Consider the following 19,425-nt stretch of genomic DNA (forward strand, 5'->3'; position numbering starts at 1 on the left):
CGAAAAGTAGGTTGAGCAATACTCTGCGGGTTAAGTCCATTGGTGCTATCTTCCATTATCTCTTATTTCATTGACAGTAGGACGTGTTTCTGATTTCCAGTAAATTTTAGTAATATAAATACCTAAAGTTGTCAGCTGGAGAGCGACCAGTTAATTCAGTGTAAAGAAAACTTTTGATATTAACTTTTTTATTGCTCATCGCGTGTATGTACACTGGATTTTTAATTTCGACAGGACTAAGCTCCATCTTTAGATGCACAAAGTGCAGGTTCCGAAATCATACGGTACGATAAACTGCACTTTTGTTTCTATACCATCGAAACGAACTCATAATAAAAAGAGAGTAAAACATTAAAATATGTAGCATGGTCTTCCTGACAAGACAGGATCATACGAGTGCGGCGCATCAAGAAGTGCAGCATGTGTCTGGTTCAAAATGGTTCGAATGGCTCTGAGCACTGTGGGACTTAACTTCTGAGGTCATCAGTCCCCTAGAGCTTAGAACTACTTAAACCTAACTAACCTAAGAACATCACACACATCCATGCCCGAGGCAGGATTCGAATCTGCGACCGTAGTGGTCGTGCGGTTCCAGACTGTAGCGCGTAGAACCGCTCGGCCACCCCGGCCGGCAGCATGTGTCTGGCTTGGCTGCCGGCTACATACTCATATCATACACTTTCTTTAAAGTGTTGGTAATGTTGCGGATAATTTCGAACAGAAAAACCAAATACGAAAACTTGAGTCGCATGAAACAAGCTAGTGAAGTAAATACAAGTATTAAAATTGACATGGAAGTAGGAGGATAATTAATTAGAAGCAATTCATGTAGCAACCGAAAGTGCGTTGTTACATTACATCAGAATCAGTTTTTGTTATACTAAAGTTTAATATATGACAAAGAAATCAAGTGTTCGCAGTCGGTATTTGAGCTACGAAAAGCAGTGAGAATTCAGTAGAATTATGACTTACTTCAGTACACACAATCATGATCGCATTTATATTGTTCATTTTTATTTTCATCACAGAAAATTCAATAGAATTATAACTTATTTCAGTGCACACAATTGTGATCGCATTGTCGTTGTTCATTTTTATTTTCGGATGAGAGGTTTCGATCCTCTTAGAGATGGTCGTCAGGTTTTACTCTCCTTGACAACCATAGGAACCGTTGGCTTGAAGCAAGTCTACCTGTGCAGCCGTGGAGAACATAAATCTGAACACGAGAATAAAGAACTTAATGCAATCACAACTGCATATATTGAAATAAGTTATAATGTTATAAAGATCACTGTTTGTCCTGTAACAATGCGCCAAAAATTTTTCACTAGAATAGTGTCACACTACATTTGCACTTGTTGCTGTGATTTCAGAAAAAAAGATTGCTTTAAATTTAACTTTTTTTCTTAGCCTTTGTCTTAATTCACACATCTTGGTCCTGTTAGAGTAAGCGCTCTCTGTGTACATCAACAAAAAGTAAAACTACTGATCCTTATTTCATTATTAAAACATTGCACCTTTCAGTCCCACATGTTGACTACCTTGCTGCAGTGCTGTTACTGCAGCACAGCTTGTTATCTTATCAAATGAATGGCGTAACGATACTCTTAGCGTAATAGACTTAAGATTATCGTCCTGGTTTTTCGCGAGTTATATGTGGGAGGAAGTAATGTTTCGCCCGACTCTTTTTCGAACGCACGCTCTCGGTGTTTCCTCTGTAAACCACTTCAATAAATTAGGTAATTTATGTGTTCTGTAAATGAGTCGCTTTACAGAACAGTCCCGCCAACAACAATTAGTCACTAGCCACTGCCTTTCACCATGACGGTAATCTTTTTATACTAATCCAGACTCTCATAGGAACTCTTTGTAATCGAACTCCCAGGGTATGCATGCAACTGCAGATGGACTGCCAAGGGGTTTTGCCTGGATGATTTGACTGTAAACGAATGCTCTGGGGGAGCGTGTCTTTCGCATTGTAGGATTACTATTAGTTTTTTCGCTGTCGGTACCTATGATTTTCAAGGTTTCCAGTCGGTTCCTGATTTGTTTCCACCACAAAGGCTGTAAGATCAAATTTTCGTATCGTGTGGTTTGGGAGGCTTATTCTCTTCAGATTCTTAATTGATAAAAAGGTTCTGCACGTGACAACATATCCATATCACTTCAAATGGTGTACAAATTTATTCAGTTCAGTCACACTTAAATGGTTCTTAATCATAATTTCTCTTGTCAGTGGTCACAATTTAAACTTCTTTAATTGTGATCCCGCAGTACTTCTCCTGTCGCCGTTTTCTATTTCGATTCACCCTCGCACACCGGTTTGCCAGTCTTGGCCACACCTTCAAGATTACAGTTTGCATACCCAGTACTACGTTTCTAGCAACACGAGCAGCTAAGTAATGGTAAACTTCCCGAACGTCTGGATAACAAGTAAAAGCTACGAGAGTCACTAACAACAAATTAAACACACTATTTCCACAGAAAAACTGCGTTTATTCAATCTTATTCAATCAGAAAAGTATGTGCGTTCTACTTACCCTCCTCCAGTTTTAACACGCTCCCTCTGGTGCTGGGAGACGAAACCAACTCGGCTAACCTGGTGTTACGTTTTAACCGTGAATGTGGTTTCTAGTCATCCCTGTAAGGTAGGGTTTTCTGGCGTCTATGACTGCCTATGAGGTTGGTGGGGCACCCCTATTCGCTCGCCCCCCACCTGCACGGGGGTCACTGGGTGGCCCTGCGTGGCCTATGCTTTTTATTCTCCTTATTCTTTTTCATTTCTCGGTTTTAATGTGTTGTCTTGACTGATCTTTTAACGACTTGTCTATGCTCTTTTTTTCTGTGCTTTATCTCTGTTTTTAATTGTGTTAATTACATTTAAGCTTTCCATGATTTGCCTTTCGCTTCCGTCCTTTGATGGCTACTCCTGGTTTGCCACTTAACGGATGAAGACCCTGCAGTTGAGTTCCTCTCGCTCCAAACAAACCAACCAACCAACCAACAGTTGTGTCACATGCTCTTTGGCTTAACATAACCATGTTTAACACAGTCAAGTGTCTCTAGTTACTTTATCGCCTGTTTTTTTTAATTATATAATGCGAAAATATTTCCATCTCATGTGGGAAGAGAAAAAGACTCATTTCCTTGAGAAATTACTACGTCATCGTCGGACTCTGCTTTCATAAATGTTTAGTATTCATCAAGCAACTGTGCTGTACATTCGTGGAGGTATTGCAGTGTTGCGCTGTTATTTCTCCATCGCTGTAGTCGAATTCTTTATTAACGGTGGCCCTGTATTGTTCTAATGCTTCTACGCTTCGCCTCTTTTGTCTGGAATATCAAATATTTCGAAATACGTTTTTATTGCGTGGAACGTCACTGCACACGGATGCTAAAGTGCAGACAAAGACAAATCTTATTTTGTCCTCCCCAGAAGAGTCTCTCTCTCTCTCTCTCTCTCTCTCTCTCTCTCTCTCTCTCTCTCTCTCTCTGAGTGTCTGTGTGGTTCAAATGGCTCTGAGCACTATGCGACTTAACTTCTCAGGTCATCAGTCGCCTAGAACTTAGAAATAACCTAAGGACATCACACACATCCATGCCCGAGGCAGGATTCGAACCTGCGACCGTAGCAGTCGCGCGGTTCCGGACTGCGCGCCTAGAACCTCTAGACCACCGCGGCCGGCTGTCTGTGTGTGTTAGAGATTAGAGAGAGAGAGTTGTTACTAATTGAAAAGATGATACGTGTTGCACATTGTATTATCGAACTGTCAGAGAAAAATCTGGCGCAGTTGTACAGAAACACGACACATAATTGAGCAAACTTAATGCTGCTGACAGAAAATGTTGTTGGGTCCGATACAAAAGTTGTTATACCGCTGTGTAAGTAAAGACTCCATCAAGATTTGTGATGCCGCATGGTTGTCGATATCAGTTCCATCGACGTCTGTTTAGTTCGCTGAAAACAACGTAACTTGGGACGGCACGTGTAGGATCGATTTCGCGTTCCCCTGTTTACGAACCTAACTTTCTACATGTGCACCAGGTACTTTAGTTTATCTTTATCCTGTCATAAAATTCATGAGATAAAACTTCAAACCTGAGTCGAACTATTTTAAAAGCGTTTAGGGACTCGGTGTTTTTTGAGAGCAGTTTCGAAAGCAGTCGTTTTGGAGAACTATAATTTCTGCCCAGTTCCTCGCAGTAGCGGACATTCTTTAAATACACATGAGCTGCGTGTGCGTTTCTGCGTTTTGTCAATTTTCTATATCACCTGTTCTGCATTGCTCTATTAACACAGAATGAGACATGGTCCATGCGTAGTTTCACCTCTTTCCAGTCCATTTCCATGACAGAGACGAAATAAAATTGTCTACACATTCCCGAGATATTTAACACTTACGACCTCCCTCCCTCTCTCTCTCTCTCTCTCTCTCTCTCTCTCTCTCTCCCTCCCTCCCTCCCTCCCTCCCTCCCCTCCTCCTTATTCTTTCATATTATTACTCCCGCAGTGATATTCGATCCTTTTCATTGGTTCTTTATTTGTGAGTATTTTGTTATTTTTGTGACTAGATGAATTTCCTTTCATCATGTAGTCATCTAATCCAAGATGGAAGACTCATGCGCAGTACCTGACTGGGAATTATGAAAATTTGTTCTGTGTGATTTTAATGCAGAGACCAGGCATTTTCCTATGGATATGTAGTAATCCGTCTAAAAACCACTTTCACATTAATCGGCGGACAAGACAGGCTGTTGTCAGCTTCGGAACGCATTCTATTATAGATACACTACGTCGCCGACGTGCATGTTGACAGCAAACACGGTAGTGGTGCTGATGTCAGCGTAAACGGCGACACTACTCCCAGCCAAATAGTTGGCACTTATAAGTACAGTTGCTGAAATGACTACAGTTTTGTTTCCAAAACACATATTTATTCAGTGTCATAAGAACACTCAACTGTAGCAGATCTTTGTACAATATTCATAGTCTGTGTCAGTCCTGCTCTGAGGTTAAATCCAGTTAGTACACTGTACAATGTTGGATCCGGCGTAAGCATTGCCATAACGGGGTCGTACTTTGTCGAAGAGCCGCGGATTTTTCGCGCGGCAGGTAAACTGGAGCGGTAGTGACAAATGCCACTGGAACTAGAACTCTCGCAGCAACACTACTCGGACACACCCTGCAGGCTAAGCTGCCGAGCGCGACTCTTATCCCGGTTGCTTGGTTGCGTGGGAATGCTAAACTCCTCACTACTTGTTTCAAGTCGTGAGTGACTTGCAGCATACCGTTAGAGATAGGCTGTGGACTTGCTTTGTCTGGCGAGTCGGCCGTCATGCGTAGCTTCTGTTGTTTGAGGGAAGTCAATCTTGCAGGAGTTGCGGCTCAAGGGTCAACAGTACATTCATTTCTGACATACAGCTGTAGTTTGTGGTTGTAAGGGCTGTGAGGTTACTAAAGACAAAGAATTAGTTGGAGAAAGATGGGACGGGTCATACGAAAGGAGGCAGTCAGTCGTTTCGATTTAAGGAAAGCTCGGAAATCCTATATTTATTCTCATGAAAGGGACTGCAATGCAGCATCAGTAAACTGCTCCACGTTATTCAGATGTTCCGAACCGTTCGTGGCGAACCTCATTCGCAGCCCTACGATCTACACCTCGATATAAGCGCCACATCACTTTCGCCTCTCGACAGACGATACATGGAGGGCTGTGTTATATTCCTAGATTCCTTACTTAAAGCTGACAGTGTGAAACTTTGCAAGTAAGCTTTCTTGGGATGGACGCAAACTGTCCTCAAGCGTTCGACAGTTCAGGTCTGTTCAGCTTTTGCTTGACACACTGCCGTGAAGCAAGCAAAGCTGTGACCATTGATGCTGCCCTTCTTTGTATAAATTCAATACCCCTTGTTCCATTTACTGTTGATCCCGCCACGACTTATGCAATAGTCTAGCTTGAGTCGCACGAGAGTTTCGCAAGCAATCTTCTTTGTTGACTTAACTTTATTTTCCTGTATTATTAATCCCATGTTTTTGTATAAGTGATTTCAGCTGTGTATTGTTGATGCTGTAGTCATTGGATACAACGTTTACTCCTTTTTTTGTTTTTTTCGTGCACAGTTTTCATTTCTGAATATTTAAAGCAATTTTTCAATCTTTGCGTGGCTTCAAAATCTTATCGACATGTGAGTGACGATTTGTGCAGCATTTTTTCAGACAGTACTTCATTATAGGTAATGCATCGTTTGTGGAAAGTTTGAAGTTACTATTAACATTGTCTTTAACATCATTAATGTACAACACGAACAGCAGTGCTCCCAATGCACTTCCCTGGGGCGCAGCTGAGGTTGCAGAAGTAACTTCAGAAGTTAACTTGGACTCTCCATCCAAGATAACTTCCTGAATCCTACCTGCCATCTTGTCTATTCACAAATTTTGTTTCACACCAGACATGATCGTACTTCTGTTAATAAGGATTGCTGTTGCACCGAGTCATGTGCGTTTTAGAAGTCAAGAAATGGTGCAGTTACCTAGTTACTTTGATCCATAGGTTTTGGGATGGCATGTGAGAAAAATGTGAGATGTGTTTGACGCGACCATTGCTTCCGGAATCCATGCTGGTTTCCCTGAAAGAGGTTATTCTGTTCGAGATACCTCATTACATCTTGCGTATCCTATGGAGTCCTGTGTAAATAATTGAGGAAGCTGACGTGTGGAACTCGTGGCTTGGATTTTTTCGATTAGCGACTCACCAGTGTCGCAGATCCAGAATGCGATCTGTGTACACGGTTAAATAGAGTGACTTGAGGACACATTGAAAGCAGTGATGATTAAATGCCATAATGTGTAAGGGCTCTAAACATAGCGTGTAGTGACTTGACAAATCAGTGATTTGTATGTAAATTTTATCTTCTGTAAAAATTTACACGTTTCTTTGTGTGGGTCTTCGTCTTAGGTAGATCATAAGTTGTTCACGTATGATGATTACTCCTTGTGTTTGTAAACTTCCATTCTTTCCATATGTTCGTATGGAATCAGCTTCCACCGGTGTGTAACCCATAGGAGATCCAACGTTGAAAGTCAGGTTTTTGAACCGGTTATTTCGGAAGTTGGATCCGGTTACCCTCATTATCAAAACATTTTCCGTCAGTCGCTTTACGAATAAATCAGAGTCATGCTGCGATACGATTTAATTACACTTTCTTGATCCTCCAGCCACTTAAATGGTTCAAACTGCACGAGTTTTCGACGTAGGATTCCCCGGTAATTATGGAGTGACAGAAAGCTGACGATGCCGGGAATCAGGAGTTAGCAGTTGACAGTGACTCAGGATGGCGCACTGTTTAAATCACGCAAAGCAACTGAGAGTCCGAGAAGAGTTTATTAATCTGGTTTACGTTGCCTTTTTCCTTTCTTTCAAGCCAAGTGAAATAATATTTTGAAACAATTCAAGTAGTAATGACACTTTCTTCTTAAAGCGAGTGGCTTTCCACCAGCCGAACGTGCAATATTATTTAGAATGGCATTGCACCGTACCAACACCTTGATAAAACTTGTTATTAAACATGAGATTAACGGGCGTCCATGGCGAAATCATTAGAGGCAGGGAATTCGAAGTGCGAATTGAAGAATGTGTAAAGACGCTTGTACAGGGATTTGAAACCGATTTTCACTGCCGAAACGTTACTCTCGTCCACGGCCCTTGGTGGTTAGGATCTTTTTACGATCACTGTTCTGACGCCTTGGTGCGTGGTGGTGATTGGTACACCATCCCATGTGGGCGCTTTGGAAAACCTGTATTAACAAACCAACAACTCAGCGAGCTTCATTGACCGTGTGATCATGGGAACGTTCGAACACGATAGCTCCTTTCTACCATTCTTTTACATCTCCGCTGGTTCTGTGCATCCGACTGCCACGACTTATGTCAGAGATGAGGGGTCACACGACTGTTTCCTACCAGATCGATACCACCTATAGCGCTCCAAAAGGGAGTAGTACGGTCTTTTAAGAGGATGACTGGCACTTTGTCAGGTGGGCATAGTACTATTCAGTATATTTAATCGTGTGTCATGAGCGTGAAGGAATGATCTAGTCGTATCACGGAATAAAATAAATAGTAATTGACAATAGTATAACATAATGAAATCTGTCTAGCGTACATTTGTATTGCACAGTCTGTCCACCGTGTAAGTAGGCTGTTTAGGTTTTTTTTATTGGTAACGCCGCCGCCATGTAGCGCTCTGTATGAAAATCACTGGCTGTGCCATGTGCAGTCTGTGGCTGGTTTGCATTGTTGTCTGCCATTGTAGTGTTGGGCAGCGGGAGCTGGATGCTAACAGCGCGTAGCGTTGCGCAGTTGGAGGTGAGCCGCCAGCAGTGGTGAATGTAGGGAGAGAAATGGCGGAGTTTTGAAATTTGTAAGACTGGATGTCATGAACTGCTATATATATTATGACTTTTGATGATATTAAGGTAAATGCATTGTTTGTTCTCTATTAAAATCTTTCATTTTCTAACTGTGCCTATCATTAGTTAGTGACTTCCGTAGTTTGAATCTTTTAGTTAGCTCGCAGTAGAGGCGCTCGCTGTATTGCAGTAGTTCGAGTAACGAAGATTTTTGTGAGGTAAGTGATTTGTGAAACATGTAGGTTAATGTTAGTCAGGGCCATAAGGGATTACTGAAAGTCAGATTCCGTTGCGCTAAAAAATATTGTGTGTCAGTTTAAGCACAGTCTTGTATAATTGTTCGAAGGGGACTTTCAACCGCTCTGCGTTCTTAGTTTAAGTATAATTAGGATTGAGAAAGAAGCGAATATTTTTATCATTTTCTTTTTTTTTCAAAATTGCGCTGACAAGCATGTTCGGGAAGCAGCTCTACAGGCTCTTTCGGTTTGTTAGTGACAGACAAACCGAGCCAGCTTCCGTTCAGAGCTGAGATATTACCTGACGGCAGCCAACGCCAGGGTAAACAGCACGAAAGCCTGCGCAGGGACGCGCGATGCTTCACCGTAATCGCCGCCCGTGTTCCCGAAATCCGCCCGCCAAATAAATCACGCACGGCCCATTGTTCCGGGGGGCCCTAATGGGAAACCCTCCCGTCCGGCGTGCATTTCGTGACTTCTTTCGCGTTATTACTACCAGTTTCAATTTCCTCCGCCGACAAGTTGCGGCTGCAGAGCTGCCCGCCCTCGGGCTCGCCGTTTCTCCCAGTTTCAATTCGAGACCGTCCTCTTCACTTGAGACTTCTCGTGATATTTTTAAGCCGGTTCGTGCGTTTTTCGTTGAGGCGATCGGTGGCAACTTCACATGCTCTGGAATTTATCGTAGCACCAGTCAGTTTGTATGCTTTCCACGGAAATATCTCCTGCGCTGCGCGTGTGTATCGGTAACAATTGTTATTCTTGGAAGGATAATTTTACCTGATACAAATATTGATTTCATTTTACTTAGTCAGTCGTTCTGTCTTGCGACAAACAGCAGTATGTGATTTTTGCAATGTGAATGCACCAAATGGCCTCCGTGATACAATTCGTGGACGTTGTAAGCATCCTGCCTTCCCGACCTAGACTTGGTTTTGAACAACTGAGGTTAGGCGCCTACTCTGCTGGCCGCAGCTCGGTATTAGGCTGCGTTTTTAACTTCGTCGCCGAATGGGCGCCAGCAATCTGGGTCTTAGTAAGTGGCCTGATGGACGGCTGCAGCATACAACGGACGTCTAAAAGTACCATTTTAATGTGCTTGGTGTAAAAACGGGTGACTTGTTGCAGAAAAGTGAACAGGCAGCGACTGATTGTAGGAAAAATGGCTACTGGTCGATCTTGCGATAGTGTCAGTCCAGCAATAGCACGAAGTCTGAAATATTTTCATATATTATCAAACGAAAACAGTGTATATTCATGGTAAAGCTACCGCGACTTATTACTGCAATAATGGTTGCGAGTAGTCTTTCTAGGCTCTAGTAAATCAATGTATTTCGATGTCTCAACGGGAATTTGAACCAGCTAAATGCGAGTCCGCTGTGTCGGATTGGGCACTCATATCAATAAACCGAGCGGACATTGTGACCAAAGAGATAGATATTGAGACAGAACAACAAAAAAACTAAGCCTGGACCGTTTAACTGTCCTACACTAGCCAAATCTCTGAAAAATTAGGAAGTATAGATTATTGTTGCACTTCACTCTCTCCAATAAGAATGAAAGATCAGGTTACGTTAAACGTGATTCACAGCTCAGGAAAACCGTGTGCGTACGACATTCAGTGCTTACGTGATACGTCGTTCGAGTAACAAACTATCAGAATACCCGACGAGAGATGCAAGGAAACTCCGCAACACAGTGATGTGAAACAATCGAACAAATCAACTGTTGCCGAGTGCTGCTACACGCTCGTACATGCACAATAAGTCGTAAACTGTCATCGCTCGCCCTGCGGAAAGGCCCAAACTGCTGGAAAAACCGCAACTGATCCGCAAAATTACAGGCCAGTGTGCTTAACATCGGTTTGCTGTAATATTCGAGCACTTTTTCTGAGTTAGGATAAAGTAAATTTCTTTAAAAAAGCAAAACATCAATCCATAAAGAAATTGAGCTTAATCTTTTCTCATACGATACCGTGAGAATCGTGGATGAAGAACAACAAGCAGATTCCATACATCTAAATATCCGAAATACATTTACACACACCGCAGCAGATAGTTAACAAAGGTCCGAATATAGGGAATAGGTGCCCAGGTATTTGACTTCTCAACTAACAGAACCCAGTACGTTTTCTGCTATGACGAATGCTTATCGGAGACAAAGGTATTGTCGGAAGTGCCTAGGGAAGTGTGACAGCACTAGTCTTGTTCTCGAAATAGATAAATGATCTGACAGATAGGGTGAGCAGTGTGTTGCAACTGTTTGATAATAAGTATATGTCAAAGTACCGTTGTTGAGTCACTATACGGTGATTCGACAAAATTTCTATATGGCGTGCTGAGTGACAGCTTGCTCTAATTGTAGAAAAACGTAAGCTAATGCAGACGAGTAGGGAAAACTGTCTTGTAGTTTTCGAGTACAGTATGAGTGGTGTGCTGCATGACACAGTTATATTGATTAAATATCAAGACGTAACGTTGTAAAGCGACATAAAATGGAACAAGCACTTAAAGTCGGTAGTAGGGCAGGTGAGTGGTCGACCGTTTTATTGGGAGAATCGTAGGAAAGGTAGTTCATCTGTAAAGTAGACCGCGTATCGAACACTTGTGCGAGCCGATCTTGAGTACTGCTCGAGTGTTTGGGATCCTCACCAGGTCAGATAACGGAAGACATCTAAACAGTTGAGAGGCTAGATTTGCTTCCGGTTGGTTCGATCAACACGCTGAGTATTACGGAAATACTCCTCGAACTCAAATGGCAATCAGTGGGGGTAATATATGCCTAGAAGAGTGGCGGCAAGGGGAGAGTGAGCCAGTTCCTTTTTGCAGGAACCATCCCAGCATTAATTTGAAACGACTAAGGGGAGCTGTGAGAAACCTGTAGCGGTGGAAATTGGAACTCTGTCTGTTCTCCACCGTCTTAACGATTTTGCATCATCTTCCTTGTTGATAGGGAAGTAGGAAAATTTCTTTTACAAATAAAGTGTATTTTTGTCGTTGGTGACCTAGTCGCTTTCTTTCCAGTTTAACTCCGATTAGTACAGACTTTCCGGAGTCTAGACAGCAGATACAACTAACGTATTTTCTCATATTGTTTGAAGAAAGCTAAGATTATGCAGGGGGTTGGACTAATAACACAGAAAGATGCCCGGAAGTTACTTTCATTGATTTTATAAGCTGCCTATACCGAACTGCAAATGGTGAGAATCACCTTTGGGGCCGCATCAGCAGGGATTTAAACGTGTCAGCCAGCGGCCAGTTAACTGTTATCTCGGGCCCGACCGGTAGGCATTCCAGTTCAGCGGGAGTCGTGGAAAGGAGGGGTGTCCGGACTGCATGGCAAAGTAAAGGCGGCAGGGCGGGCCCGCGCAGCTATTGTCCCCCGACCCCTCAGGAAGCCAGTCTCGTGCCAGGAGCCTAAGCGGGATGTCGTCCAACGGACACCGTGCGGTGAGTCCACTCACCACTTCCGTGCGTTATCTCGACATCTGTTTGCTTGTTTACTAGAAGTCGATCTGACCAGCACCTTGGCTAGCTTTCTACATCTACATTCATACTCCGAAAGCCATCTGACGGTGTGTGGCGGAGGATACCTTGAGTACCTCTATCGATTCTTCCTTCTATTCCAGTCTCGTATTATTCGTGGAAAGAAGGATTGTCGGTATGCCTCTGTGTGGGCTCTAATCTCTCTGATTTTATCCTCATGGTCTCTTCGCGAGATATACGATCAAGCAGAACTCTTCTGTAGAATGACGGCAGTTGAAATGGTGTTCACGTCTGAAATATACAAGGGACAGTCAGATGAAAACGAGACAGATGGAAAAAGTAATTAAACTTTTTATTATACCAAAAGTAATCGCCATAATTGTAAATACTTTTATTCCACTGTGAACAGAAAGTGTTTGCCTGCGGAACCTTGATTGTACCCAGGCGTGCATCTGTTCGTCCGAAGCAAATCGACGGCCATTTTCTTCAGGGCTCCAAAAATATGGAAATGGGGAGAGATTGGGACCGCATGGAGTATGTGCAAGGGCTTCCCAGCTATGCTTGTGTAGCATAGTGGAAACAATCTTGGCAGGATGGCTCCGCAGGCAGTCGCAAACATTTTTCCATTAAGGTATTTACCGTTCTGCCTCACAGCGAGATAAATGTATAAACAATTATGGTGATTTCTTTTAAAATAATGAACGTTTTACTTATTTTTCGATTGTATCGTTTTCATTTGATTGCCCCCTATAAATAACATATGAGTGCCTCGTAACACTATTCCTGGGTAGATTACGAAGTTATGTGTTCAGACATATATCTCAATATTTTGCTTTACGAATAGTCTTAGTAATGAGTTTTTGCGAAAGAATGTAATCTACAACTGGAGGATAAGTTTAGGAAGTGTCAGTAGCAAACCACTAATGAGACGATAATCTCTTTTAGGGATTTCACTAGAATGGAGTGTTATTAACAGAATATATATCTTCGCGGATCGTCTCTATGGCGAGTATTCTAATTCATAGCCTGTGATCCACAGTATTCACAAATAATTTGCAAATACTCAGTGAGGCTTTACAGCCATGACGTCCAGTAGCTCCAAGACCGCAGTCCATGGTCATCATTATTATTATCAGATGGATGTCGATGTGTTTGCACCATGGGATTTACGTGTGGCACGGTCCTGTGTCGTCTGTTTGGCAGAATGAAGTGTGCCAAAAAGGTTGTGCTCTGTATTGCGTGCATAATTAAATAAATACACTTGGTGTATACTGCCACAGCGCGCCACACATGTTTCTCGCCACGCACTTAAAAGTAATTTTTTGCATCTCTTAAAAGCAAGGCCATTGAAATACACAGTGGTTTTTGAAACTAAATGGAATGAACTACCGAGCAATGAATCTTCTTAGTGTATTATCTAATCAGTCGCAGCAGTTGACAAACACTACATTGTGGACGAAGCATTTTATTTTTCGATTTTCGGTTTCCATAAGATCACAAAGCAGCGATCGGCTGTCGTCCAAATCGAGCTATGTCAACCAAACACAATTTTGTAAACGTATGGTCACAACGCAGAATACATACGAGAAACTAATCTATAATTTGTAGACTACCGCGAATTCACTGGTTAGGGATCTCTCGCTGTTCATAGCACTATCGGCTGTCGGATTTTTTATTTCGGTTTCGAGCGAGATGGTAGAATGATTAATACACTTAGTAAAATATCCCGGGTTATTATGTCGTGGCTGGGAGAATTTCATATTGAGACCCAACGTTTCGGCTCCTTCTGCGGAAGACACCGTCAATGGAGTTGTAGTTTCTGTGACGGTCCGATGCACAACCTCGCTTTCCTGATTAAAGTAAAATTCCCTTTCTACGTGCTCACGTGCAGTGACATGGCTATACTTGTTTTGAAAACTCTTGCGCAATTAATCATTGTCGTCTCTATCGTCTCATATTGGAAGACTGCTACACATCCTTTTCAGCACCGGAATCCGGATACTGTTCAGTTTCACAGCCTCGTCCTTCCTTTTCAAATTATTGTGCTGATTAGCAGTCTCTTGGCCTCCTTGTATGACCTTTCAGTATCCCCTAGTGGCTGGCAGTATCTGGTGGTCTCCTGGGTGCAAAGCATGTTCCGCAGCAGCTGGCTTTCTGTTCCTCACCGAGCGAGGTGGCGCAGTGGTTAGCACGCTTGCGGAGCCACTTGCATTCGGGAGGACCATGTTTCAACCTACAGTCCGGCCATCCATTTCCCTAAATCGCTCCAGGGAAAGGCCGCGATGGTTCCTTTGTCGGTTTCCTTCCCCATCCTTTCGTAATCCTTCGAGCTTGTGCACCTCCTTTAACGACCTCGCTGTCGATGGGACGTCTAATCTTCCTTCCTTCCGTTTCTCCCCTTCCTTCCGTTTTTCTCCTTGTACAGTTTCCTTGGGATTTTTCTAATCGTTTTTTATCGTTCTTTTAGTAGTATCCAAGTATACGTCTCCACAATTACACGGTATCCTGTAAATTCCTGCTCATGTAAGAGGTTTGGGAGCATCCTTGGCCCTCTACGGGTGTCAGGTGGGTTTGTAGATTACAGCGATATTCCGAATCATTATGGCAATGGAAAGTTGCACGTAATTCGTCTGGGTTGTTCTGTCAAATATTTCAGTGTCGGAATGACAGCTTCAGTTCATATGTAACTTTGTACATTGATACGGGTAGTTCAGAAATAAATGAAATTCGAAAATCAATAATTTGACAAAATAATCGAGAAGTATTGCAAGTAATGCTATACCGTTTTCCCTGAAATTGATCGAAAAGCATAACACAAGGCTTCATTCCCAAAATACATACCTGTATATTTCTCGTGAATAGGTGATGCAGCGCTGTCGTTTTGTAACTATACTTTCGGTCAATACAAATGGAAAGTTATTCCCTTTTCGACCGGCAACTGCATCTTTAAGGTGTTACATGACGCGGGTAATGGGCTTAGATTCCGTATTCCTAATAAAGTATTAGGAGATTTTCAGTCTCCATAATACTTACATGAATGAACTTACATGAAAGCTCATACTCGACAGGACAGCGGCTGTCGAGATTCAGATTTCCCGCAATTTTTCTAAAACGCTTGGAGCCAGTTACAGAACTGTTCCTTTGAAAAAAAAACAAAAAAAACGATTATTTGCTTCCCCATTCTTGCCAATCTCAGTTTGTGGCCGTTCTTTAACGACCACGTAAATGGCGGAACGGTTTTCCTTTTGTATGGGTTCAGTTGGAAACTTCCAAGTAGTGTTAAAAATCTAGATGTAGCATGGTCAACTGGTTTAATATTACTGATACTATGAAATAGCTTGCAGGATTCTAGTGAATAGATAGTGAACGATATTACGTTTCATTTTAGATGTAAAGATTTTGAGTGTGTGTTTTTGTGCAGGCAGCTTTTTGTGAAATCGCTTCCTCGTGTATGCGATAAACTACCGCAATATAATATTCTTGGATTTCTTGAGACATCAGTCCGCAATGTGTCCGCGACAGGGCATACACACACTGTCATCTTCTGTTCATTCCCTTTACAACTGAAAATACGAGTTTCCAGTAACGTTGTATCTTCAATTCGCGATGTTTTTTCTCGTCTTAACAACCAGAAGAGGGGCAATCAGCCCTTTCATTAGTTGCAGGGGCAACAGTCTGGATGACTGATCTGGCCTTGTAACGTTAACCAAAACGACCTTGCTGTGCTGGTACTGCGAACGGCAGAAAGCAAGGGGAAACTACGGTCATAATCTTTCCCGAGGGCATGCAGCTTTATTGTATGGTTAAATGATGATGACGTCCTCTTGGGTAAAATATTCCGGAGTGTAGCGATTCGTCGCATTTGAGACAAGTTTGAAGCCGAAGGCTGTGTTAATGATGTACACAAACAACGATCTGACGACCTGTAACAGTAACAAGTCCAGCTAACTCCCGTCGTGTGTTACAACAATTCACTCGCTCACCACAGAAGTCTGTGAGACAGTGTGCCCGTGAAACTGGAGTGAGTCGCTCAAGTGTTCATCGAATTTTGAAGACAGCAAAGTGGAAGTGCTACATTCCACGATTGCTACACGCTGTGAACAAGGGCGACCCTGATCGTAGAATGAAGTACTGCGAGTGGCTTACTAACATGATACGCAACGATGAAGAGTTTGCAGAGATGATTGTGTGGTGTGATGAGGCACAGTTCAAACTCAATGGTACAGTAAATCGCCACAGTTGCATCTACTGGGCCGACGAAAATCCGAACGTGTATGTAGACAAAGCCGTGAATTTGCCAGGAGTAAATGTGTGGTGTGGGTTGTCTTACCGGGCTTGATTGGGCGATTCTTCTTTGACGGCACAGTTACCGATGAGGTGTACCTTCAGAAGCTTCAGACATCGATTTTACCTGGCATCCGAGACTTGTATGGAGACGGAAGAGTTTACTTTCAACAAAATGGTGCCCCAGCCCACTACCAAAATCGTGTTAGGGCGTATCTCGAGGAAAATCTACCAAGAAGATGGATAGGCCGTAAAGATGCTGTGTAGTATCCACCACGTTCCCCAGACCTAACTCCTCTGGACTTTTACTTGTGGGGAACACTAAAGGAGGTCGTTTATCGACAAAAGCCACGCATACTGGATGAATCCATCGTACATTCATGTGCAAATATCCAACTGAACATGTTGCAGTTAGTAGTTCGTGCTGCAGTTCGGCGGCATCGTTTGTGTGTGAATGTTAATGGTGACCATTTCGAACACCTACAGTGATATCTTTAAGTTGGACTTAAAACTACACTTTTACCAAAAAAGAGACAACTCTGTCAATTAGTTTGCAAGTTATGGACTTTTAAACAGGGGATACATTTTTTTGGCCCTTCTGTATTATGGAAGTTAGTGCACGGGTTTCCAAATGTAGAAGATATACTGCGATTTGACGCTTAAAAAAGAATAAAAAATTATATATGTAATGGGTATAAGTGCAGATATTCCTGTGGTACCTTTAATATGTACACACATCGGTATGCTGATTGTTTTTTCTGTGCATTGAACAGTCTTCCCACAAATACGTCACAGACTTCACGACCTGATGTTTTCTTACACGGTCGTACTGCACCACGAAGTGGGCTATGCTTGTCAGTCTAGACTAACCGATTTGAGTCCACGAATCTACACTTCAGCACCTGATCTGCCACCCAGGGGGAAATAAGCATTAATGGCTTGCTCTTGCCACGAGTACTTGGAGATACTAATCAATCTAAAAACAAACAAAATGTAATGGCTATAATTATTAGTGACATAAGTACTGAGCTAATGTTGTTCAATACCCCGTCCTCAGTCACCAGTGGAAATACCTGCCCTTATACCGGTTTCACACTGCGTAATAAAAACTAAATATGAAATATATGTGGCACTCCGCGAAAACCTTTTTATGATAACTCGTCGCTAGGAACTGCTGGGCTGTGTTGACAGAGCTTAGTTTTTGCTGAGAGCGACAGTCCTATTGTAGTCGCAGAGGTGGCGCCATGCGAACCCCACTTTGAGCCCGCCGGTATTCACGAACGGCCGAGTGTTTTCCAGCGAGCGCCGTGTCAGCGCACTGCGCGCCAGCTCGGTCGCCCCTCGCTTCCCAGTCGCGCCTCCTTCCCTCCCTCCCCCAGCCCTCGCCCTTCCCTCACACTGCGCTTCTATCTGCCGGCAGGCGCTTCCTGGGATATCGCCACTCAAATTATTGATGGCCTCATTTTTCTGTGGCCCGCCACCTCTCTCCCCTTAACTACGGCACGCGATGATCTGGCCCAGAGGTAGACTAGACAGACTCCTACCTTAGAGGGAACTCTCCACCCGCGGTTTTCACAGTCTGTTGTGTCTGAAAAAAATGTCAGCAGCTACTGATGGGTACAGCAAGCTGGCTGCTATTTCTCGAGAAGATTCGGCAACGATATCGAAGCGTAGCGAACCTCGGAGTGGGCTTGGGCTATTTTACTTTAGATCGGCTTTATCGGCTGCTGTTTTTGACGATTATTTTTCCTTTTGAGGTAGTTGAGGTCATATGCAACGTTTAAAGTATCGTTTTACATGGTCACTCTTAAACATACTACACTCCTGGAAATTGAAATAAGAACACCGTGAATTCATTGTCCCAGGAAGGGGAAACTTTACTGACACATTCCTGGGGTCAGATACATCACATGATCACACTGACAGAACCACAGGCACATAGACACAGGCAACAGAGCATGCACAATGTCGGCACTAGTACAGTGTATATCCACCTTTCGCAGCAATGCAGGCTGCTATTCTCCCATGGAGACGATCGTAGAGATGCTGGATGTAGTCCTGTGGAACGGCTTGCCATGCCATTTCCACCTGGCGCCTCAGTTGAACCAGCGTTCGTGCTGGACGTGCAGACCGCGTGAGACGACGCTTCATCCAGTCCCAAACATGCTCAGTGCGGGACAGATCCGGAGATCTTGCTGGCCACGGTAGTTGACTTACACCTTCTAGAGCACGTTGGGTGGCACGGGATACATGCTGACGTGCATTGTCCTGTAGGAACAGCAAGTTCCCTTGCCGGTCTATGAATGGTAGAACGATGGGTTCGATGACGGTTTGGATGTACCGTGCACTATTCAGTGTCCCCTCGACGATCACCAGAGGTGTACGGCCTGTGTAGGAGATCGCTCCCCACACCACGATGCCGGGTGTTGGCCCTGTGTGCCTCGGTCGTATGCAGTCCTGATTGTAGCGCTCACCTGCACGGCGCCAAACACGCATACGACCATCATTGGCACCAAGGCAGAAGCGACTCTCATCGCTGAAGACGACACGTCTCCATTCGTCCCTCCATTCACGCCTGTCGCGACACCACTGGAGGCGGGTTGCACGATGTTGGGGCGTGAACGGAAGACGGCCTAACGGTGTGCGGGACCGTAACCCAGCTTCATGGAGACGGTTGCGAATGGTCCTCGCCGATACCCCAGGAGCAACAGTGTCCCTAATTTGCTGGGAAGTGGCGGTGCGGTCCTCTACGGCACTGCGTAGGATCCTACGGTCTTGGCGTGCATCCGTGCGTCGCTGCGGTCCGGTCCCAGGTTTACGGGCACGTGCACCTTCCGCCGACCACTGGCGACAACATCGATGTACTGTGGAGACCTCACGCCCTACGTGTTGAGCAATTCGGCGGTACGTCCACCCGGCCTCCCGCATGCCCACTATGTGCCCTCGCTCAAAGTCCGTCAACTGCACATACGGATCACGTCCACGCTGTCGCGGCATGCAACCAGTGTTAAAG

At 43.8% G+C, this 19,425-nt stretch overlaps 1 protein-coding gene across 3 annotated transcripts in view; it reads left to right on the forward strand.

The window, feature by feature from the left end:
- The window catches only part of LOC126337020 (pseudouridylate synthase RPUSD2-like), a 1,306,240-nt gene that overhangs the window by 680,936 nt on the left and 605,879 nt on the right, over positions 1-19,425 (forward strand). Inside the window, exon 1 of one of the 3 annotated variants that reach the window (XM_050001290.1) lies at positions 12,027-12,092. The exons of the other annotated variants lie outside the window; for them this stretch is intronic. Coding sequence (XP_049857247.1) covers positions 12,069-12,092 — 24 coding nt within the window. The 5' untranslated portion in view covers positions 12,027-12,068. Of the gene's footprint in view, positions 1-12,026; positions 12,093-19,425 lie in introns of those variants that run through there. 3 annotated transcript variants of the gene reach the window in all.

The sequence above is a fragment of the Schistocerca gregaria genome, chromosome 2, assembly GCF_023897955.1.
Source record: "Schistocerca gregaria isolate iqSchGreg1 chromosome 2, iqSchGreg1.2, whole genome shotgun sequence".
Lineage (NCBI taxonomy): Eukaryota > Metazoa > Arthropoda > Insecta > Orthoptera > Acrididae > Schistocerca > Schistocerca gregaria.